At 49.4% G+C, this 24653-nt stretch overlaps 2 protein-coding genes across 2 annotated transcripts; both read left to right on the forward strand.

The window, feature by feature from the left end:
* Positions 1–1025: 1025 nt before the first annotated feature.
* HOXC5 (homeobox C5) lies at positions 1026–2431 on the forward strand. The gene is made up of 2 exons (XM_040581138.1): positions 1026–1482; positions 2217–2431. Exons 1-2 carry the CDS (start codon positions 1026–1028, stop codon positions 2429–2431), a joined length of 672 nt encoding a protein of 223 aa, XP_040437072.1.
* A 17696-nt stretch (positions 2432–20127) lies between these two features.
* HOXC4 (homeobox C4) lies at positions 20128–21555 on the forward strand. Its single transcript, XM_040581126.1, has 2 exons — positions 20128–20671; positions 21200–21555. Exons 1-2 carry the CDS (start codon positions 20128–20130, stop codon positions 21553–21555), a joined length of 900 nt encoding a protein of 299 aa, XP_040437060.1.
* The last annotated feature ends 3098 nt before the right edge of the window (positions 21556–24653 follow it).

Here is a 24653-nt window from a genome sequence, read left to right on the forward strand (position 1 = left end):
GTAAACTTTAGCGCATTGGAGGACCTTATACGCGAGGAGCAGCCCCTGCACAACGCTCAGGAGCTTCCCCGACCGCCACCGCTACCCAAAACCTTGGCAAACACCGCGGGGGATAGCGCTGCCTTCCACCTAGCCAGCAAATCTTCGTGCAATTAAAAAAAGACATTAAAAAGGATGCGGAGGTAACGCGCTGCTGCGAGCTTCCCCTCCTCGTTGTACCCACAGAAAAGAGATAAAAAAAACCCCGAACAAACAAACCAACCAAAGAACCCAGGTTGTTTGGTTTATGGTTTTTGTTCATTCCTCGCCCTGCGATTTTGCAATAAAGCGCGGAAAACTGCGCGGAAAATAAAAATAAAATAAAAAATCTTTTGAAAATCGCGGTGCGCTGAGGGAGCCCGGACGCCGGCTGCGCGCTGTGCCGCCCTGCGCGGGGGGCGGCGCGGTGCGCGGGGGGGCGCGGAGCGGCGGTGCGGTGCCGCGGAGCAGCGCTAGGTGCCGCTGCCGCCTTGCCGTCCCGCGGCGCGCTCCGCCCGCGCTCCCCCGCGCACCCCCGGCGCCTTCCGCGGGCGCCCATCAATAACCCGCCCCGGGGTCATCAAGGCAAATTGATGAGTGGCCGGCGCCGTCACGTGACGCCACTTAAATATCCCATATTTGGGCAGCGCGTATAGGGGGAAAAAGAAAGAAGAATCCCCACCTATAAATTCTGCACTTTAGGAGGAACAAAACGCGCCCCCCCCACCCCTGAACTTCAAAGGGCCACAAATCACCCTAATCAAAGCGGTTGAAAAAAAAAAAAAGAAAAAAAAGAAAAAAGGGGGGAAAAAGAGAAAAAATAAGGAAGAAAAGAGGAGAAAAAAAGAAGAAAAAAGAGGAAAAAAGGAAAAAAGAGGGGGAAAAAGGAATAAAAAGAGAAAAAAACAGAGGGGGGGAAAAAGAAGAAAAAAGAGGGGAAAAAATCCCCCTCCCCAAATTTTCTCCCCCCCCCTTTTTTTTATTTTTTTTTCCTCCCCTCCTCCGCCATGAGTTCTTACGTCGCCAATTCGTTTTATAAGCAAAGTCCCACTGTTCCTGCCTATGCCATGCAAAGTTATGGAAATTATGGAAGTGTGCCTGAGGTTCAGTCACCCAGGTACCGCTACAGTGGCTTGGATCTAAGCATCACCCTCCCCTCCTCCGGGGCTGCCAGCTCCCTGAGCGGCTTGGACATGTCGGCAACCCCCCGAGCTAACCCCGAGCGACCTTCCTGCACGGTCATGGGTTCTTCAGGGCATCCTTTAGCCAGAGACGATCAAGCATCCCTAAATCCCGGGATTTACAGTCAGAAGAGTGCTAACACGGCGCTGGAGGAGAGATCTAAGAGCTCGAGTGAAATCAAAGCTGAGCCCGTGCAAACAGCACAACAAGGAGGACCACAACTGCAGCAGCAACAACCTCCACAAATTTACCCCTGGATGACCAAACTACACATGAGCCATGGTAAAACTTTCACTTCTTGATTTTTGTTTCACAAGATTTTTGCCTTGGGTTTTTATAGGCCATACGGGGCAAATAATAAAAAACCTGAGGTCGTAAATTTTACGACTAAGGCATCAATTGCTCGTAAAACTGTCCACTAAAAGGCTTAGAGGCTATATACGCCCAAATTTATGACAGCATAATTGGATCATAGAAACAAAACGTGTATAAAAGGCAATATTCCATTTTTTTGGGAAGGGGGGTTAAAAATAACTTGAAATACACATGTTCTTTGAGGGTGAGCTTAAAAAAAAAAAAGACACCAGAAGCGAAGGTGGAGGGAAAGCATGGAGAGATTTTCCCCCTCCGCCCTCCCAGGGCTGAGAAGGGGAGGAAAAAAAGACAAGATCCCCAAGAAAAGATATTTCCCTCCTTTGTAGACTTCCTTATTGTCCGAGAGGAAACAGGTTCACTTCTGGCTCATCTACATGCGTTTGATCTGGGCTTTAGAAAGAAAGGGGGGGACTTGGGGGGCTGAAGGTGTTGGGGAACGAAGGATTTCAGGCTACTTCACTCCCTGCGTGCCCACAGCCCCAGCAAACTTCTGTATATCCTAGATTTGTAACCGGGTTTTACCATGAAAACCAAAATTTTAATAAAAAATTTAAAATCCATCCAGAATTGCTTTGGCTTTTCATGCGGTGTCTTCCCTTCTTTTTTTTTTTTTTTTTTTTCCTTTTTTTCTCCTTCCCCAGAAACGGACGGTAAACGCTCCCGAACCAGCTACACCCGCTACCAAACTCTGGAACTAGAGAAAGAATTTCATTTTAACAGATACCTGACCCGGCGGAGGCGCATTGAGATCGCCAACAACCTCTGTCTGAACGAGAGACAAATCAAAATCTGGTTTCAAAACCGGAGGATGAAGTGGAAGAAAGATTCCAAGTTGAAAAGCAAAGAGGCTCTTTAGGTGGGATTGCAGGAGATGGGGGGGGTCCCCTGCTTTTTTTTTTTTTTTTCTTTTTTTTTTTTTCTCGTCACTTCTGATGGAAGCTACCTTGAGGAAACTTTGATTTTGGGGTGGGGAGGGAGGGAGCTGCTGGATGGACTCTGGTCCGTACCCTCACAAATCCCTCAGACAAAGGAGATCTCTTATTAGTATGCAAAAAAAAAAAAAAAAAAAAAAAAAAAGAAAAGAAAAAGAAAACCAACAAAAAAACACAACCCCGCTGTTAGCTTCATGCAAAAAATTAGTGTATCGCTCTTTAGGTTGTTAATAAGTGTCCTAACCTGTGCGCTCTTCGAAGGGAAAAATTACCAAGGGGAAAAAACCCCACCAATAAGGCTTAAAAAAAAATCCGCAGAGTGGCTGGGTCGTGTCCTCTCAGCTCTAAAAATCACAATATTCCTAGGAAAAATGGAGGGAGGAGGGAAAAAGCTAGTGAAGAAGGAAAAAAGGAAAATAAGGGGGGAAAAAAAACCCACCCCAAACCCAATAAGTTACGTGAAGTCCCAGCCCCGCTCTCCGCTCGCCCGTATGGGAGAAGGGAATTGCTGATCTGCTGGGCTGGGAATTGCCCAGGAAAGATGCTCTGGCACCTCTGCTCCGGCTCTCAAGTCGGAAAGAAAAACCTTGCCCCTCGCCGGGGCTCGGCACCCCCTAAAATGCACTTCTAGACCCCCTGAGATGAGCCGGGGGGTCCCTGGTGTGTGTTTGAGTGTTTGCGTTGGGACTCGGATGGCATCGTTTTATTATTATTTGCATAGAAAAGAAATGAATAGACTTGGGGGGCGGGGGGGACGGGGGGACGGGACACACAGGTTTGCGCGGATCCTCCGAAATCTCCGGGCAGGAAAGTGCAGCATGGGAGGTGGGGGAGGGATATAGAGCCTCTGGGCTTAATATTATTGTGTATTTATTTGTTGCGTAATTAATGTGGATTTGCTAAATGCTAAGATATATATTAAAAAAGCCAAGGCGAACCCCAATTTGTACATCTCTCTCTAAATGCAGTCCATCGCAGTAACTTCCTTTACCACCCCACCCCCCGCAATGATGTACACGGTATATTTATTAGTTGTTGTTTCGTCTGCAAAAGGGCGATGAAACTTCTATTTTGTCATATGGAATAAACAGTAAATAATCCAAAAGTTGGCGCGCCGGGCAGGTATTTCTGTGCTCCTTCCCTGCCTTGGAGCAGCTTCCTCCTCCTTTGCTACTTTGGCAAAGTATTGATTTTTTAATATTATTATTTATTTTAAAAGAAAAAAAAAAAAGCAGATCTCAGGAGGGATGAAGAACACCCTTCTCCCCCCACCCTGGAAAAGGTACGTGCTGCTTTTCCTATTTCCCAGACCATGGGGAAGGGGAAAAAAAGTGGTTTTTTTTAAATTTGGTGGTTAAGTGCTGGCTGGGCCCCGAGGAAGGTGAGCCGCTCCCTGTCCCATCCCGGACTTATTTATTTCTCTCAGGCTTTCCATTCCAGGCTGGTGTCCTCGCCTGGCAGATGGCATTTTAATAGGAATATGGTATTAAAATTACCTTCTCTCTCTGTTTCTCTTTCGTCCCCCCTCTTCTCCCCAACGTACACTCGGGATAAAATGATTCTGCCCCAAAACCTGGCAGCCGCTGCCTCCTGCTGCGGGCTGGGCAGCACCTGGAAGCGGGAAGCAGGTCCCAGTGCCCGACGGGAGGTGACTGGGCTGGGGATGGAGGGGGCTGCCTGGGTAAGTGGGGGGCTGCAGGCCCTGCTGACACCCCAGGGAGGCTGCAGGGGAAGAGAGGACTGCACCCCCCTTCTTGGCTCTTTTTGTAGGCATCTATCTATTGCTTTTGTTAAAAATATAGGTATTATTTTCTGTCTCTGCTAAGCTGGAGAGGCCTAATGCGGAACACATGGGCTCCACTCCGGGGGTGGAAACACGCCTTCCATAGGGTGTCCATACATCCCGGAGGCTAACACTTCGGTCCATATGGACTCCTCCATACCTACAGCCATATGGTGTAGGCACGGGGCTGAGAAAAACCTTCGTGGCGGGTCTATAGGTGCCTCTCCACGTGCTTTCCACCCACGGAGGGGTCGGGTGGGTGCAAGCACTCCCTCCAGACCCACTCGTGCACCGCCGAGAGGTGGGTGCACAGCGTCTATACGTGTGCCGGCACATTTGCATAGAGCTCAACGTATATTTTCCCAGGCAGATGGTGCAGCGCTGCACCCAGACACGCACACGCAGGGTGACTCCTCCTGTGTCTTGCCAGCTATTTACAGGCGAAAACAAATGCTGGGAGAAGCCAATAAGCTCCATAAAACTTTATAGGATTTCCTTTACACATGGGAAACAACGGAACAATTTCCTGAACCTGCAAAACAAAAGTTTCTTCCAGCAGCGGCTCTGGCTGCCTTTAGGGGTACAATTAGCACAGCGTGCTCAAGTGGGGCACCTCCTCATCTCCGAGGGCTTTTATTTTAATTGTTATTATTTTATTTGATGGGTGTTATTCGTAGATGTTGGGTTCTGGTTATTTGGCGAGTTGCAAGCTGCAAAGATATTTAATTTTACTGTCAGTGGATAAAAATCCTCTTGGGTTTGGGTTTTTTTTTCCCCGGTTTTTTTTTTTTTTCCCTACCGTCTCGACTGTCATTTTCCCTTCGGTTTGGAGTGAAATACTGCAAAGCCAAGCAAGGCTCGCCTCGCACATTTATTTGCTGCCTATATCCGAGTTGTTCCCCCACTCTTGGGGCCTGGGGTGATTTCAGGGAGGCTAGTAGCGATTCCAATCATCTCTTTTTTTTATGCCCCCCCTCCCCGTTTTTTATTTTTTCCCCATGCTGTGTAAATCTATTGACTGGTTGTTCAGGCACAAAACCCTCTTGGCGTGTACTGGTAATTGCTCGTTATTCCATTCAATTTTCTCTTAAGCAATGTCTTCCCCTCGCTCTCACCAACATTATTGCAGCGTCTCTGGGTTATTATTTTTTATTCTGATTACATTTCGCAATCTAACAACACCTTTTTCCTCTCCTTTTTAACCGGGAAGCTGTCAAGGCAGCTTGAGTTTGTCAAGGCAAGGGTTAACCAGCTCCCAGGCCACGCGTGTTTTATCTGCGAGAGCAGGGGGAAAAAAAAAAAGAACAGCACCCCAAAACACCCACTTTAAATTTCATACTGTCCCATTTCCACCCTGCGGAGCGGAATGCGGCTGCTTATGATTAATTATTGGCTTCTCCTGCTCCGGGGAGGGGGGGAGAGGGGGGTCGGGGGGGGCTCTCTGCACCCCTCATCCCTCTCTTCTTTAAGGGGCATTTTTCTGGCGACTGGTGGGTATTTGGTGGATGTTGTTGCTGGTGCTGTCTGGAAGAGATTTGCCATTTTATTTCCCCTCTCGGCTGCTTGATCCCTTCCCAAAGACTCAAGAAGGAAACAGAAAAGGACTTACCTTGCCCCGTCATCCGTGTCAACCCCGTGAGAACTTAAAATGGCCCAAAAACAGCAAACAAACCAAAGTTCCATTTTTTTATATATATGTATAAATCCAGGACTTTTTGTTTTGTTTTGTTTTTGTTTTTTAAAAAAGCAAAGCTCTTTTAGTGTCACCGAGAACATGAGAACATTAGCAGAAATACTCATGGCTTCTATGTGAATTTAGTAGTTTAAAACTTTTGAAGGTTATTTATGTGGATGGCCCTAAGCAAAAGCCCTGAATGGCTCTCAGGGAGCACGTGATGTCATTAAACTAAGTTTTATGGTTTGGGGGAGCTGACAAACCCACAATATATTTACATCATATATAATCTTAACTGTCCACCATCGCAGCTGCTAGAGCTGTTTAATGCTGGGACAGTGGGACAAGGCGCTTAGAGCGGAGCACGGCGGCTGCGGGGCTCCTGGAGCAGCATCTCCCAGTAAGTTTTCCTTCATCCTAAGTCTCTCGCTCTCTGTCTTTTTTTAAAAAAATATATTTCAGTTATTTATTTTTTTTAACATCCCTAGGAATTGCGAAATATTTTTGAAATTCCCCTCCTTGCGTGGGAAAATGTCGGGGGTGGGTGGGTGTTGGGGAGGGGGGGGCCTGAGCTGGAATGTGAGTTTTGCAAAGGGGCGAGCTGCAGGCAAGGATCTTATCTGGCAGGAATCTCATCCTCACCCCCGACCCCCCCGCCTTTGCATCCCCAGGGCTGCTGGAGACGAGATAAGGCCAAAGAAAGTCTATACATTACTGGTTCGGCAGCAAAACCCCCCCTTCCTCATCAGTTGCCCCCCACACACACACACACCCCCGCCAAGCCCCAGCCTGGAAGCAGGCTGTGCGTATCCCTAAGTTTCATCCGAGAGGTGGGGGTGGGGGTGGGGGGGAGCGGTGTATTTGTGTTTGGGGGTAGAGTTGGGCTTTGCAAAGAGAGGAGGGGAAAGAAATAATTAAAAAAAAAAAAAAAGAAGAAGAAGGGGGGGGGGGGGAATATAATTACTGGGAGAGCCCCAGGCGGCGGCCGCGCTGGGAAGGGCATGCGCGGAGCGGGGCCGCGGGTGGGGCCGGTGCAGGTGTGCGGAGGGAGGGTTTCTCCGTGCGGAGGCCCACGGCACCTTGGTGGGGACCCACGCAGAGGGGAAGAGGGTCTGTGCAGAGCATGAGCCGCATCCCCCTCCCCCTCTGCCTGTGCTTCGTTAGGGGGTGTTTGGTGAAGTTGGGGCTGCCATGCGTGGGGGATCTCACGTGCGGCAGGGTGGGAGCTGGAGCTCGGGGAGCCCCTGCTGGGGACCTCTTGGGGTGCCAGGACGCCGCCCACCCCAGGGGCCCTTTGAGGTCAAACATCCCCGAGGAGCCTGGGGAGGGGAAGCAATAGGGGAGATGCAATTTGCTGGGAACTTGGGGGGAGTGGGAGATGGCCTAGCTCCCTGGCTCCCACCACAGGGTACCCCCCCTGAGGAGAGGGTCCCACGGAAAACAATGGGGCACCCCCTTCCAGACAGTGGTTGGGCCTCTATTGTTCTCTGAGGGGGTGGCAGATGCTCAGCTTTGTGCCCCCCATCCTCTGCAAGGTCTCATCCTGGTGTTAACCCAGGCCTTGCATTTAGGAGGGATGCATCCTTGGGGCAGGAGGCTCGTGTTTTATTTTGGGGGGGGGCAGCCCAGGGAGCAGAGGTTGCAAATTCCCACTGTGCGCATGCACACACAGGCAAACACATGCATGCACAGGCAGGCATGCAAATGCACACACATAGGCACCAATGTGTGCACATACATGCAAGTGTGCAAATGCACACACATGTGCACACCTATGCCAGCACACATGCAGACATGCAAATGCATGCTTGCAAACATGTGCTCACAAGGGCATGCATGCACCCCCTCAAAAGTGCACGTGTACACCCCAAGACCTCACACACATGCAAACACCAACCCACCATGTGTGCAACTTTTTTCATGGGTGCTGGGGGGGCTCTTTGGGGCTGAGCCTGTCCTATCAGCTCCCTTGCAGGGATGGGGACCCCATTGCAGTCAGGGCTGGCCTCTTCCTCTGCACTCCAGGGACCAGTGCTCCCCACTCAGATGGTGGGATGGGGCTGCCCCCCATGCCAGGGTGCTGGGGGGGGGGGCGGGGCAGGGGGCAGCTGGGCTGCACCCCCCACTCTGCAAGCACAACCTTTGGGGAAAGGATTGACTAAGAGGTGGGGACATGGCAAAAGGTATTGGGGACTCCCAAATCTTCTCCTCTCCAGAGCCCCGTGGGGGCTCAATCCCTCCCCCAAAAGCAGGGAGCAACCTTGCTGGGGAAGCTCCCTGGGACCTGTGATCCTTTTGGGGCACCCGGTGTGGGGGGTGGATTTTAAGTCCCTTCTTTAAGTGCCTTATCTGGGGGACCGTCGTTTGAGGGTGTCCTGCGGGGGCTGACCCCCCCTGAGGGGAACATTTGATTGTCTGAGGGTCTCGATGAGGTCAGAGGGTGGGTTTCAGTGACTGGAGGGGGCTGTTTTGCTGAGGCCTTGTGAGCACCCCCAGGCCTCGCTGCCCCCTTTTTGCACCCTCCTTTGGGCACCAGGGCCGGGAGCTGCACAAACCAACATAGAAGCACATCTTGGGGTGCCAGGTTTTAGTCTCCATCATAGAGATGCATATTAATTTTTCCCCTCAACTCCACTGGGAAGGTAGACACACACACCCAGCTCCCTGGGCAGACCTGTCTACCTAAGTCCTATACAGCAATGGGGATCTATAGGGCTCGCCTATACGGCTCTCTCGAGGCGGGCGGGCCACCTCAAAGGGTATTTTTAAAAATAGCATCAGAAATAATCAGTATTTTCTTTGCACTCCCCCATCCCGGAGCAAGCGAGGTGTCTGTGGCTGTTGGACAAGGCCACGGTTGCCAGCCCAGGGCTCTCGTGGGGGTCCTTGGGGCCTCAGCATCCTTTTCTTGCCCCCCGCCCCCCCCCCCCGGGGTGGTGCAGGTGCTGCGGGCTTGGAAAAGGGAAAAACGTTGAAAATTAGCGTTATTCCCTTTATTTAGCGGTTGTTAATAGTGGGGAAAGGTGTTAGAAAAAATAAAGAAAAACGGTGCAAAGATTTGGGCAGCTCCAAACCTGGGGAGCTGGGAGCACTCAGGGGTTGGGGGACCCTGGACCCCACTGATCCTAAACCTCCCCCATCACCGCAAACCCCATGGGAAAGTCCTTGCAAGACTGGTTTAAAAAATGTGCTTCTGGGATAATGTGAAGTCGCTCAAAACCCGGCAGCATCCAAAGGGAAGAGGTGATTTGGGGGGGAGCGGTCCCCCCAGCTTCACCACGGACCACCAGAGCTTTTCAAGGGTGATAGGGGATGCTCTCCCACGCGTGTCGAGGCTGGCTGTGGCAGAAACACGGGCGTTTTCCCACATTGGGGGAGGAAGAAGAAAGTTTTTTGCATTCGACGTGAAACTCGGCTCTTTCTTTCCACTGCGACCTCTAATTTCCCACCTCTTCCTCTCGATGATGGATGGGGGGATCATTAAAAATAAATGCCGGGTTGGAGACACTTCTTCCGGATATTTTGCGTTTTCGCTTAAATATAATTTAATTTGAGTTTAGATGCTGCTCGCGTTTGCGTATGCGACCAAGAGAGCTTCCAGTCGTCTGTTGTGTGAATTACGGGATTTAAAAAATACAGTGTTCATAAGAAACCCCCTTTACAGAAACAGCAAAATAATTTTCTGTGTAATTGGACAGGAAGGAAAAAAAAAAAAACAACACACCAACACCAAAACCAACCCAAAGTCCGGAGAATGACTGGGGAATATGCTTTCCTCGCATCTAGCTGGGTGCTGGGAAAAAAAAAAGAAGGGTTATTAGAAGGTGGATGAAAAGACGGAGGAAATCCGGCTGAAATAAGTGCAGCCCGATGTTTCCATCCCATCATCTGGGTGGGTTTTTCCCTCCCCGAGGCAGGGAAGAGAGTTTCTGAATATTAACTTCCATTTTCCCCCTGCCCGCTCTCAGCAGCCCGGCTGCGGAGCCCGCCTGTCCCCGCAGATCCTATTGATGGATTGATTTTATTGATTTATTATCCACTCCTCAAAGCGCGTTTCTATCAAATGATGTTTTGATCTGGGTTTTCCTGGTCAAGAGTTGAGTCCCGAGTTATCGATTTCTAATTTTTTCCCCTCTTTTTTTTTTTTTTTGGGGGGGGGACACGACACGGACGGACGGACGTTATTTGTGATTTTTTTTTCTTGCCTGGCAGACATGACCCCTTTTCCCAGCAGGGACTGGGAATATACATCCTCCCCATCCACTTTCCCTGCTTTTAGGAAGGAAGGGACGAAAGAAAATAAACACACTAATTATTTTCGCTCCGGACACATCCTCTCCACCTCTTTATCCCAACTCTTTTCTCCTCCTTATGGGAAAAAGGGTCAAAGCAACATGATTTGGCCAGACACGAGAGAAAGCACACCTTTATTTCCTCCTAGACACAATTTATTGGTCCTTTTCTTCCTGCTTGGGCTGCGTCGGTGTGCATATTGATATTATACGCAGCCATAGGCACCGGGGTGCTGTGCACGGCTCAGTATAGATACGTATAAGTGCAGTTCATAGGCGGCTACAGGGCTCGGGCTGCGCCCGTGTGCGCACACAGACACGCACACTTAGGTAAACAGACACAGATATATTTAAATGTTTTCCTGGCACTTAGCAGATTCCTCTGATTCCCTCTCAGCAGTAAAATAATCACCAGGGAAGGGAGAGCGGCTACTGTTGACCTCTGGTATTTATTTGCGTCCAGGGCAGGTTTTTAGAGTTTGCTGGAGTTTGACTAGGAGGAGTTCGTCCTGCTTTAAAAAAAATGAAACTTTCTGTCCTGTAGATTTAGGAAAAATAAATAAATATAACTTGAAGGGAGTCAGTAGTATGTAATACTATTTTTCTTTATGATTATTTATGTTGTTTTCAAGACACCAGCTCCCCCCTCCCTCCTTCCCGTGTCCACCCGCTCCCCCGGACGCGCGGCTCCCAGCTGGGGGGGGCGGGGGGGGGGAGGGCTCTGCCACGGGCAGGGGGAGCAACACAGCGCTACGTGTCTGCTGGGACCCCCCCGGCCTTCCAGCTCTCCAAAACCCCGGCAAACCACACAGGGCATCTCTTCTGCGGGGCGTCGGCGAATACACCTCCATCCCTGATTTAATTTCTTCTGCTTATTTTCCTCTCTTCTTTCTTTTCTTCCTCTTTTCTTCCTCTTTGCTTTCTTTTTTCCCTTTCCTTCCTTCCTTCTCTTTTTTTTCTTCTCTCCCCATCTCTCTCCCTTTCCCGCTACCTTCTTCTTTCCATATTCGTCTCTCATCCTCTGTTTTTCCATACATCTCACCCTTCTTTCCTTCTTGTACTTCAACCCCCGCCTCACTCCCCCACCCAACTCTACATTCCACCTCAAACCGAAGGCAACCCACTGGAAGCCCCCTCCTCTTCCCCCCCCCCCCCCCCCCCCCCCAGCAGATTCGTCCTCGGTGTGGACATTGGGGGGGACACAGTCTGGAGGACACACACAGTTGGGGGGACGACACAGAGTTCAGGGGACACACAGAGCTTCTGCAAAGCTCAAAGCCTCCTCTCCTTTGTGGGGAGGGGACACCGCCTCCCGGTTAGAGCCCACATTAAGGTCTTTGCAGGCTGAGCTTGATGAGTTTCTGTAATTAATAACGAGGTAGCTCATGTCCCACTCCAGGCCCCGGTGCCATCTCCTCTTCGCCGGCTCCTCTCCTTCACACCCCTCTCTGGGATCCAGCATCCAGCAGAACAATCCACTTCACCAAAATATCCCCCAAATTTGGGATCTAAGCAAATTCCGCCCCCCCCCCCCAAAAGAGCCACTCAGCTGCGTGCAAGGCTCCCCCCGCCCCCTCCCCGGGTGCTGAAAGAGATTTTGGGGGAACATTGAGGGGGCTGGCCCCTGGGAAGGGGTCCTGAGCATCTTTCCTCTCCCTTGCTCCCTTGGGCGGGGGTCTCTTCTCTCTCTAGAGCACATGGGTGCCTCTTTTTGGGGAAAAAAGGCCACTTGAGTGCGTGGTCTGGTGCGTGTCCATGCGCATCCTGCGCAAACAATAATCCCTCTTTCCTGCTCTTTTTCTTTCTCTCCATTCCAAGGCAGAATAAAGCCCTTTACATGTTGGAAAAGGGGAAAATATTTACCTGCAGACTCAAGCTGACACTTTACATCTGTGTCTGCTCCTCTTCGGTACCTGTCTCTTGTCGAAATTAATTCTCTATAATATTGTGGCGAAATAGAAAGCTTTAAAAAATAGGCTGGGGCTGGAGTGGCTGGGTCATGCGTAAGGGGAGAAGTGGAGTATGAACAAACCTATATTTTATGGAAGACTTTCAGCGTGCTGCACGAACGCCTAATCCTTCACTTAAGCCCCAAACGCAATGTTTCAAGTCAGATCTGGGACTTAAAAGAAGATTTTGGGGAGCTGCAGTTTGCACAACCCCTCGTAGGCTGGTCCTTGAAGCGACCTTCACCGTGTCCTCTGGGCGAAGGGCTGCTTTCCCCTTCTTTTCCCTTTCCCTTTCCCCCCCCCCCCCCCCCCCCCCCCAAATCAGCTAGCCTTTCCCAGTTTTCCCGGAAAACATAAAGGACCGGGGGCATCTTTAGGGTTGGGAAAAGGCGATTTTCCCCCCCAAAACCTCTGGCCCAGGCAAACGGGCCATAATATTATTTTTCCCCATTATTTTCCTTTTTTTCCTTTTTTTCCTTTTTTTTCCTCCTTCCTTTCAGGTCCCCCATTTTTGTCTCTTTTTCTTCAGCACACTCCCAACCTTTTTTTTTTTCTTTTTTTTTTTCTTTTTTTTTTTTTTCCCCAGGGAAGCAGCCAATTTCTTATCAGGTCGGGATTGATGCTGGCGGCCTGCTTCCCTATATCATCCCCGCGGCTCTGCTTGTTCCAGCCCGGCTCCCTTTGCTCCCGGGGCCGTGAGTGATGGCTCCCACAGCTCCCCATGCTGCCGGAATCCTAATGGCCCCGCCGAGGGGGGACATCCCCTCTCACCCGTTTCACTAGCAGGAAATTTTAGGGAGACTCCCCCCCCAAAAAAAAAACCCCAAACAACCCAAGGATTGCCCTTCTTCAGCCCCTATTGCTGGAGGCCCCCGTGGAAGCCACGAAACGTTTTATTAAAAGGTTTTGATGGATTCACCTTGGGGATTAACTAAGATAATAGTTTATTGCACTGCGAAAGATTAAACTGAAAGTACCCTAGTGAAAAAAAATAAATAAACATTAAAGGGAGCGGCGAGTGCCTTTCCTCGCGTTAAATCCCTCCTTTCCCACACTAACAAGGGTTCCCCGGGCTCCGGGGTGTCCGCGCCGCCTTCTCGGGGTGTTAATATCATTATTGCAATTATTATTAAGATTTAAATACATGTGATGGCTCGGCGAAGCGGTTCGCCAGGCTGAGGGTGCGGAGGGAACATCCCTCCCCATTCCTCAGCCCCGGGGGAGCAGAATTCCCCCCGGGAAAAGCCCATTGTCCCTGTCTGGCTGTGAGCTGTCAGGACTGGGGGTGCGCACATGGGCGCGGAGCTGCGCGCATCTGGGTCATGTCGGATTTAAAGAGCATGTTTACACACCGAGAGAGTTTAAAACACGGCCCAAAGGGCGATAAAACCGGGATTTTAAATCATCTTGCCCTTCATCCCATCCCTTCCACATCTGCAGCTGGCTGCGAGACTGCGGATCTGCCCTCCATGTGATGCTGTCTGGCCCTACAGGGGCAGGACCCCCCCCCACACACCCTTGTCACTCCCCACGCGTGTCGTCCGCTTCTCCATCCCTCCTCACCCCACTTTCCATTGACCTGCATCCAGACGAAAGGATACACAAGGGTTTTTAATAACACCGGGGTATTGATCCGAGCTTTCAGCAGTCTCCAAGGTGCATCGGCGGGGACTGGGTGTCTCAGGGATGCGTTTGCTTGGAGCAACGCGGCCATTTGAACACCGAGGAGGAAAAAAAAAAAGAGGATTTTCTGCATGGGTTTTTGGCCGCTTTTTGCTTAAGAAGTGCTGGGTCGCGTCCCCGAAAGCAGCACCCCCCGGGATTTATTTTTAATTGCAAAGGATGTTAAAAAGGGATGAAGGCAGCCTGGTGAAAACTGGGCTTCGTCTTCGCTTGGGAAGACTCAAAATGCAGGGAAAAGAGGGAATTTCCGATTATCTTATCCGTTTCCACCCTGTTGTGGTGCCAGGCCAGGGGTTCTGCATCCCCCGAGTGAAGGCTGAGTCACCTCTGCCACCTTCCCTCTGCCTCTGTCTGTCACCTTCCCTTTGCAGCAACAAGGGTCAAGGCTGCCCCTCTCCCCAGATCCCTCGGTTATCCCCTTCGCCCCGCCCCCCCCCCCCCGGCAGCTCGGGCTGGATTAACTTTCGAGGGGGGGTGGGAGAGGGAAATACCTTATTTTTCATCCTCTGTCCCATACATAAGTATGTATCACTTAAAAGAAACTTTTCCCACTCCCTTCTCCCCGGCCCAGGCAATCAAGGAAGACTCAGGATTATAGAGCCTAGAAGTGGATTTGCAACCTAAGGTGGTCTGGGGGAGGAGGCTGGGGGGAGGGGGGGCGGGGGAGGGGGGCGGGAAGTGATGTTAATTATTAATATTGTCTTCCTGGAGGATGATTTCCACGGGGTGAGAGCAATAAGTACCACTGAAGCAGAAGCTCTCTCCAACAAGAGGGATCAGCCTCAAGTTTGTATATGTTTCCATCCCATACGATAACATCTATAGATCTGCTAATGGGCTTGCTGCAGGCCCTGGACACTTTCTCCTGCAACTTTCACTTTCTACCCCCTCGCAAAACAAGCCCTTTCCCCAATACAAGCCCAATGTTTTCTTTTCAACTTAACCCAGGGTTCAGCAATTATCCGGTGGGTCAGTGTAAGTCGTCTTTGTGAAAAGTCAAGGAGAAATCTTAGCTCCTGTGTATGTATCACTTAAAAGCATCCTCCAGCTGAGTCTGCGTCTGCTTCTGCTTCTGCCTCTCGGTCCCCCCCCCCCCAACTCCAATAACACCTCCCACCACCAATTAAATATTTTAGGCCTGAAAGAAAATTAATCTGAAGGAAGCAAAAGGGAGAAAACCCTCCCCGAGGCCAACGAACCAGGGGAGAGCCCAGATGTGCTCACATGAGCTGGGCGACATAGCACACGGATAAAAACCCGGGGAATAAAATGTTTGTGAGGGTTTATTGCCGAGTCCGGCTCAGAGCCGCTCGGAGGGGCTTGGTTTGCTGGGGGGCAGAGCTGCCGCGAGCACTGGCGCTGCCTGGCCCTGCGGACCGCAGAACTTGGGGAGCAGAGGGCTATGACGGGGCTACTGGCGCCTTTGATTGGCTTGGGACAAAATCTTTCCCGAAAAAAGGAATAAAAAAAGTGGGGGGGGGGGGGGGTGGGGGGAAGAAAAAAAAAAAGGAAAAAGAAAACAATTTAAAAAGAAAAAAAAAAATGTTTCCTACCAAGCAGCAAGTTTCTTGCTGGGCTCCACGCTCCACCGAGTCCCAAGGAGTTCCCGGGCTGAAGCGCCAGTGCCAATTAAATTATAAATAAAATAGCAGATATTTCTAGCACAGACAGACCTGTGCTCAGAGGGGGCTTCGCTCACACCAGATTATTTTTATTTTTTGTGTCCCCGTCCCCCCGTGCCCCCCCCCCCCCCCACTTTTGGAGAGGCAGAGAGGGGCAGAGCGAGAGGTGAGAGGAACAAAAACCAACAATTTCTCCAGCATAAAAATGAAACATCAAATTAGTTTGCCTCTGGGCTTCATTTTTCCCCTTCTACATTATAACTAGTTATTGAACTCGCTAGAAGATCTAAAGGCCATTTGTGAGGAGAGAAATTTCAATGGAGTTCCCCCATCAATAACTCCTTGGCAGTGACCTATTGGATCAAGTCAAACAGTTGAGGTGAAATTCAGGTCACGCTGTCTAACCAATATTAAAATGCGCCCACTTTTTAAAAAGCCACTTTCAACGAGATTTGAAGAAAATTGAATTCCTGGGTGGGGTGAGAAGGGGGGGGAGGGGGAAGGGATAGATAGAGAAACTGGTTTGCACATTTTATTTTATTTTTTTAGTTCTTTTGCAAACAAGAGGGATTCATCTTTACTGCGTTAAAATGAAGGGATAAATATTTACATTATTAGTTTCTTTGAGACGAAAGAGGCTCAAAAGAAAAATGTGAAGGCTAGGACTTTAGGTGACAGGCTTTGCTTATTAAAATCGTTTTAGGCCTATTCATTACTTTTACTGACAACAGATTTAAGAAAAAAATCAATTAAACATTTGCATATTTCTTTGCATAAATTAGACCTTGTCTATTTGCATTAGGAAGGGACAAAAAGAAAAGGTCTTCTTTGCACTCACTGCTTTCAAGTTGGAAGGAAGAAAAATAAAATATAATTAATTACATGTCATTGCCTATGGCAGAGAGGACCCAACTATTAAAAAATAATACAAAATATATACGCGCTCCCACGCAGGTTTTTAGTTCTCCCACCACTAATTGTGCGATAATCACCTTAAAACAAGCTTGGAATAAAACTCCACTCTCAAACTGATTCCCACCTCCCGCATCTCAAGGAGGCAGAGTTCATCCACCGCGAGCTTTTACCCCGCTTTTCCTATTATTATTAAACGCGGGATAACAAACCCCCAGTAGATAGGTACTTCATTTTTTTCTGGAAAGCACAGATTGCTAATGGGCTGAGGTACAGGTTACCAAACGGTCAGTATGGTAATAGCCAACACAATGAATCCGGAGAGACAATGCATACTTATTTTTCTTCAGTACTGTCAAAAAGGCGCTTTGTACTTAAAAATGTCCCCGCGACGGTAACCAGATCTATATTTCGCAGCCCTCATCCTAGGTAGGAAAAGGAAATAAAGGCCCAGATGAGATTTAAAAAAAAAAATCCTTTTTATTTTTCCTTTTTTCCCCTTTTTTTCTTTTTCTCTGCCGAGGTGCTGCGTTTCTCTGGGTTTTGTCCCTCCCAAACTGTTTCTCGACACGGTTCTGCTGGTGGGGGGACGAGGGATGGAGAGCGGTGGGAGGGCTGCTGTATGGACAAAAGAGCCAGATTCTTGTACAACTATTCTTCACACGTCCCTGCAGACTTATTTTAGGGGGGGGGGGGGGAAGAGGGGGGATTAAATAAATATAAAATCCAAACACTTCAGCAAGAGGCACAGCTCTAAACTGGTTAAAAAGCAGAGGGGGGAAACATTAAACCATAAGCAATAAAAAGGGAAAAGTAGGATTTTTTGGGTGCACATGTAAGAAATCCGGGGGATTTCTTTTGTTTGTTTGTTTTTTAATGCACTTGTAAGAAATCCGAGGGCAGCCCCCCCCCCAAGCACACAGAGGGGATGAAGGGAGATGGGGGAAAGACGATGGAGAGGCAAGTTCTCAAAAATCGATGTATTTGGGTGGGAAGGGGGGGTGGGGTGCAGACGGTGCAAATAAAGTTGCGTTTCCCCCCTGAGAGAGTGAGAGTCCAGAGTCGCCCAGTTTGTGACCTTCACGCCTTGAATTTTTTAATGATTTGATTGCTGCCGGTTTGTTCCGTGCTTTATTTTGCTGCTTCTTTTTTTTTTTTTTTAAACATCCAGCATAGCCTTAAGAGAACTACCTGTGGATATTTATTTATTCTGCAGGTGCTTATTGAAAACCATATATTCAGAGAGAGGGGGGAAGGACGTGCGTAGGTAAAAATTACTTTATTAACTCTCCATCTTTATTCAATATTCCCTCAGCCTTGGAATAAAGTTGTTGCATCAGTCTGAACTATAAATGTCAAAGCCCTGCATGAGTCTGAGGTGTTTGGGCAGAATGAAGTATAGCTGGAGAAAAGGAATTTATTGGATATATTTAAATCAATGTTTTGGGTTCCGGAATACATTTCTATTCATGTCTTTTCCCCCCCAACCTCGCTACTCCCATCCCCCCTTCACTCCCTGTCCCTGAAACCCTTCTGGGAAGAACAAGAATTTTACCTTATATAGGTATATATGTGGGCGTTTCTATATGGAATTCCGGGATTTACAACTTTAGGAAGGAGCAGGCTTTGCCGGTGCACGGGGCCAGCAATTAGCGAAGCCCTGCAAATCAACCACAATTACCGCCCCTACCCCCACCCCCACTCCACCCCACCCCAAAAAAAGCCCAAATAAAGCCAGAAAACCACTCAGTCCATGTCCCGGCGCCCACACAGATGCGGAGCTGGTGTCCGAGGGGGGCTCAGCCCCCTCCCCCCCGTTTGCCACCCCCCCCGCCCCCAGCCCTCCCCGTCGCCTATATGTACCCTGTAGACTCGAATTTGTGTGAGCGTCTCCCAGTCACAAATTCGTCTCTAGGGGAATATATGGGCGATGCCAGAGCCTTGGAAAGTTCTGCTTTCCTTTAATTGCTGCGCTCCTAATTAAATCCTCAAACCCTGCTGATGTCATTTTCTAAAGGTAGTTTACTCAAAGTGCGAAAGCGGCGTTTGCTGTTTGCCAGGGCTTGTTAATAGTAATAATAATAACAAAAATAAAAGAAAATAAAAAGGTAAAAAGCGAAATCACCGCGATGATTGGGGTGTGTGTGTGGGGGTGATAATAATCAAAATAAAATCCCATTATTACTTTTCATCTCGAGAAGAAACAGCAGCCACCGCAAACACAACTCTCAGCCAAGAGCACAAAGAGCCCCGACCATTTCGCAGTGACTGATTTATGGCGTTTTACAACCCCATAAAAAGCTGTAACAACCAGCCAAAAGCCTTCGACACCGCTGGCACATTTAGTCTAATAAATAAAACATAAACAGTTAACTTTATGTGTCACTTTTATTGTTATCAAGTAAAATATGGCAATGCCCTGCAAGCTATGATTTTCAACTATAATTGTTATCAAGCACAAGGAGGGAATACCCCACCTCCCTCCTCTGCCCCTCTCTTTAGGGCGATATGGAGATTTAAAAAAAAAGCTTTAATTGAGGGAGCTAAAACCCTCCCAAAATGTTGACATCCATTTATTTGCAGCTCCCCGACCTGCGCCGGGGAGGTGGGAGCCATTTTTAACGCATTCCTCCAGCTTTGCCCCCCCCCAATTTTTTATATATATATATAAACATATCTTATTTATATATGTATGTATGTATGTATATATCAGAGCTTGAGCCTGGGGAGGTCAATGCTTAAGCAAGGTCCGGGTTGGCCAGGAGCGGTGCACACGCTTGTGTGTTGCACACGCGTGGACGTGGGACCCCGTGGGTGCGTACCTGCAGCACCCAGGGCCGAGGAACAAGCAGGGTGCTGCCTCCACCCCCACCCCCCCCAACACCACCCCCCCCCAAACCACCCGCTCTGCTCCCAAAAGGCCGGGGCTAAGCAAAGCGGGGCCAGTTTGAGGAGCAAAGTGGGGGGCCCCGCTGCCTGGGGGGGCGGCCCACCCCGCCCTGCCGTGCTGCTGGTTGCGGGGGAGGGCAGACCTGCCCCCCTGGGACTGAAGGCAGGGTCAGCAAACCCCCTCTACCTTCCAGGTAATGCCTCTGCCCCCCGAAAAAAATAGGTGCTGGACAGCGTTTAACCCTCTTCCCTCTGGGATGGGGGGGGCGGGTCTGGGCTGCGGGGTGTTTGAGGGATCCCCCTGGCTGTGTCCCCAACCTACACTGTCCCTTCCCCAGCCTTGGAGGGGGGGGGGGGGGGCGGATGTGGACATGGGGGCTGCCGGGGGTAGGGTTTGGGGGAGTCAGTGCAGCTCGGGGTGGGCACACTCACATGCACGCACTCACACTCAAGCACTCACACTCACACCAAAGGGTGGGGGGCTCATTGTTCCCAGCCCAGATCGTGGGGGGATGCCCGGTGCCCCCCAACACCCCCACTCACCCTCACACTCATCCCCACCCACGCAACGCCCAAGCGGGGGTCCCCCCATTGTGTGTGCCCCCCCCGCTCCCAGCAGCCGACGGGGTAGTGACGGACCCCGGGACCCGGCACCTCTCAGCGAAGCGCATCTCCCCGGCTCTCCCCGCGCCCCCACTCCCACGCATCCCCCCCCCCCCCCCCCCCCCCCCCCCCAATTTAGGTACATTTTGCAGAAGCTTTTGGTTCCTTATCCGGGGACTGGGCTGGCGGGTGTGATTGGCCGGGGATGTCACATGGTGAAAGTAACTTTACGGGGTCGCCAGCTAGTAGGAGGGCTTTATGGAGCAGAAAAACGACAAAGCGAGAAAAATTATTTTCCACTCCAGAAATTAATGATCATGAGCTCTTATTTGATGGACTCTAACTACATCGATCCGAAATTTCCTCCATGCGAGGAATATTCGCAAAATAATTACATCCCAGACCACAGTCCGGAATATTATAGCCGGACAAGGGAGTCCAGCTACCAGCATCACCATCAAGAGCTGTACCCCGTGCCACGACCCTCCTTCCCCGACCGCCCGTTCAGCTGCGGGGGTCTGCAGGCTCCCGGCAACCCGGCCGCGCTCCAAAGGGGACACGGGCAAACTCCAGGAGGCCAACACCTCTCAGAGAAAGCACAGCAGCTCTGCGAGCAGGCTGCTCTATCCACCTCCTCCACCACTCCTTCCCCAGCCCCTCCAGCCTGCAACCAGCCAAACCCCGACCATCCCAACAGCACAGCTTCCAAACAGCCCATAGTCTATCCCTGGATGAAAAAAATCCACGTCAGTACTGGTATGCAACTTTTATTTTCCTCTTCTGTCTCTCCGCTCTCTTATTTTCACACCATGCTCGCTCCCTCTCGCCTCTCTCTCTCTTTTTTTTATTTCCTTCCCTTCCATGAGAGTCTTTGGGTTAGCACAATTGAACTGGATTTACGACTCCGAATGGGTAATTACACCCACCATAAATTTTATAGCCGAGCTACTGTGGGCAGCCTTAGCCATGTGGCTCGTTCTGTTATGTATGTGTGAAACTCCGAAAGCTTTGTAAGGGGTGCATAAATAATTCAGTCTTTTGAGCCAGGGAAACCCCTTCCTATTAGAATAGAAACTCTTGAGCTGCCCAAAGTTCTTTATTACCTATTTAGCCTATTACTTTTTTTTTTTTTTCCCCGGCTCCTCCAGTCGCCTCTCCCGACCCTCTCTCCATCCACGCTGATTTTCCTTGTGTGTTTTTTTTTTGTTTTTGTTTTTTTTTTTGTTGTTGGGTTTTTTTTCTCCTTTCCTCTCTTTTTTTTGTTTTCCTTCCCCTCCTTTCCAGTGAATCCCAATTACAATGGAGGCGAACCCAAGAGATCCAGGACAGCCTACACCAGGCAGCAGGTTTTGGAGCTGGAGAAGGAGTTTCACTATAACAGGTACCTGACCCGGCGGCGACGCATCGAGATCGCCCACTCGCTTTGCCTCTCCGAGCGGCAGATCAAAATCTGGTTTCAGAACAGGAGGATGAAATGGAAAAAAGACCACAGGCTGCCCAACACCAAAGTACGGGCAGCAACGGCAGCGGCTGCCGGCGCCTCCACCGCCCCCGCCGCCCCGGCGAGCACGGCCGCGGGCGAGGAGCTGCCCTCCGCCGCCGCGCAGGACCCGCGCACGGAGGATATCACCAGGTTATAAACACCCCCAGACCCGCACACAAATGACTCTGGATTATTTATAGAATCTAATATATATATATATATATATCTTGGTTCTCCTCCCCCTTCCCTCGTAGTTTTTCTTTTATTATTATAATAATAATAATAATTATTATTATTTTCCTGTGCGTATAAAAAACAATGGGTCTCCCCCAAGACCACGGGCTTTAGATGCATGTCAGATAGCATGAGGCCAGGTGTCTGTACCTGCAGGGTGTTTTTTTACGCCATTTCAGGGTTTTATTTATTTTTTAAAGCGGGGGGATGGGGGGGGCAGGGTGGCGGGAGGAAGAGGTAAATGTTCTGTTGGGTGAATTTAATGAAGAAATGATGATAATATTGACGGCAAACAAGCAAACAAAAAAGGCAAATGTAGGTATTTTTTTTCCCCTCTGCATTACAAATGCACAATGAGCGAAGGAGCTGTTAAGTTCTTTTGTAGCAATGTGAAAAAAGTGAAAAAAAATCACGATTTAGAGAGAAAGAGAAAAAAAGGGGCAAACAAAAAGCAGCTACGAAACAGCACACAAGGGTGGACGAGTCCTTGCTGAGAAATTGGGAAGAAAAAGGGGAGTAAGAGAGTGAAAAAGTGACTTATTTAAAAAGTAAAAGCAGAAAAAGGTTTTAAAAAGTCAGTAGCTAGGGATTTTTTGTCGTGCTTATTTGTGGTTTTGGACTGATTTTACATGATCATTGTAAACTTGCAATAAAGAGTTTTAGTGTGTATGTGAAAGTCCCAGTGTTCAATAAACCAGTCAGTGTGAATTAGTTTTACTTTTATGTCTGGTGACTTATTTTATCCCCACATCTCCCCGCAAACCCGCCCCAAAATAATAATAATAATGATAATAAAAATGCTGGGACAATGTGCAATGGATCCCATGTGCACCAGTCATTGCTTAAGTTAAGTTTAAGCAAACCTAAAGATAACTCTCAGCTCCAGATTTTTATGACATCACGACGTGGCCAGTGACTTTAAATCTCAGATCCTCCCAACCTGTAAATAAGGGGGTAAAAAAGCCTCAAACAACCAACCAACAACAACAATAATAATATTAAAAACCCAACAACAACAAAAAAGAGAAATCTGGGTTTTCAGACAAGTGCTGTGGATTGAGGTTAGCTTCCAGTCATTTCTCTTTATTTTCTTTCCATCCCGCAGAAAATTGTCTGGGTTTAACTTCTCTCTCGGCTTTAAACTTTTTCTCTTTTTTGTTTAATTTATTATTGTTATTATTATTATTTTCATCGTTATTATTATTGTTATTATTTTCTCTTGCTGTTGTGGCACGCTCATGTTGACTCGTTCAGGCCAAGAGGTCATATTGAATTTTGCCAGGCAATGAAAAGGCTGTTAAATAATAATAATAATAACAATAACAATAATGAGAATAATGGTAGTAATAGTGCTAATAACTGTAATTCATTGCTCCTGGCCTTTGGAGGCAGCCTGCAAACTGGCAGCAGTGGGGGGATTTTAGGGAAAAACCAGTGTGTGTCCCCCTCCCGGGCAGGGTGCCTGTACTTCCCTGGCAGGGCAGGGCAGGGGGTGCATGAGGGGGGGCTGGAAATGAGCCCGCCCCCCCCCCCCCTTTTTTTTTTTTTTTTTTTTTAATAGGCCTTGGCTTTGGGAAGTTTGCTGCTTAAAAATCCCAGTGTCAGGGGGCTGGGAGAGGGAGGCCTGCTGGAGGTGTCTGTGTCCCCTCAAGCCCTGGGACCCTGAGTTATTGGACAGGAGGCTTTGCAAGCATTTTTATTTAGGTTTTATTTTATTTATTCCCCCTTCTCCCCCCCCCCCCCCCCCCCATCGATTTAAGCTGCCATTAAACAAATCATGGTCTCAGACCTCTTTGTGATAGCTGGGGATGCGGATCTGGACAGGGAGAAGGTTATCATTTATCCTGGGGAATTTATATGTAAAGCTCATCAGCTGTTTCTTCTTTTTTTTTTTTTTTCTTTCACATCCTGCTTTAGTGATATTAATATAAGGATGAGGCTGGAAGGATAAAACGTATCGACAGGATACGTAACCATTACTCCTCTTTAAAAATTTCCTCCACAGAGCAGGGAAAGGTGTTGGGAACCAGTTGGGATTTTGGCTCTTCCCAAGGAAGAGCCCAGCCCGCGCAGCTGAGGTGGAGAAGCCAGATAAAACCCAGCTCGAAAAAATTAAAATAAAATAAAAAGGCGATCAGCAAACAGCACCCAAAGCTGGGCCCGTTCTGTGGAGGTTTGGATATTTTTAATATCCTCTTATATAGGCAAGAAATCAAAGCAGAAAGGGGAAAATAGGTGGGGAAAGGCACCACGGAGGGGAGAAAAGGAGGTTTAATGCTAGAAAAAGCAGAAAATCTGCCGGGAAAGTGCAGCCCCACGTGCTGGGAGGTGGGTGCTCCCCCAGAGCACCCCGGTGCCCCAAAGCTGAGGCAGGGCAGCACCCCAAATCTCCTCGGGGATGGGGAGCAGAGGTGAGCAACTGCAACTGCTGCAGGCTGCACTGGGGCCAGGAGGAGGAGGAAGGTGGGGAGGAAGGAGCATCGCTCCAGGTTCCATTTCTCCTTTTTTTTCGGGAGGGATACTGGCGTTTGGAGTTGTGGGTTGGGTTTTTTGGTTGCTGGGGGGTGCTGTACTCCCCGTCTAAGGGTGTATCCCGTGGAGGGGGTGGTGCTGGGGATGGCATCCAGGGATGGCAGGTCCCTTTGGTACCAGGGTCATCAGCCAGCGGTGGGCTTCTGCCTGCTGCCCACAGGAGGGTCCTCACCCAGCATCTCCGTCAGCTTTGGCTGTGACACACCTGGGGCTAATGAGGGAGAATATAAATGCATGGTGTAGCCCGGGGAAGAAAGGGGGTAGAGGGAGGGGGGGAGAAGGAGGAAAAGAAAGTGTGGGGAAACGGAAATAAAGGGGGAGGGGGAGAAAATAAAGAAAAAAGGGGTGTAGGGGAGAAAATAAAGGGGAAAAGTACGGGGAAAGGGGAGAAAAAAGGGGGGAGGGGGGATGGGAAAATGGTTGTTCCTGCTGCAAACAGCCCGAACCACGGTCCCTTTTTACCTTCTTGACGCCTCCGTGTAGAGAGGC

Source organism: Falco naumanni (assembly GCF_017639655.2).
Source record: "Falco naumanni isolate bFalNau1 chromosome 20 unlocalized genomic scaffold, bFalNau1.pat SUPER_20_unloc_1, whole genome shotgun sequence".
Taxonomy (NCBI): domain Eukaryota; kingdom Metazoa; phylum Chordata; class Aves; order Falconiformes; family Falconidae; genus Falco; species Falco naumanni.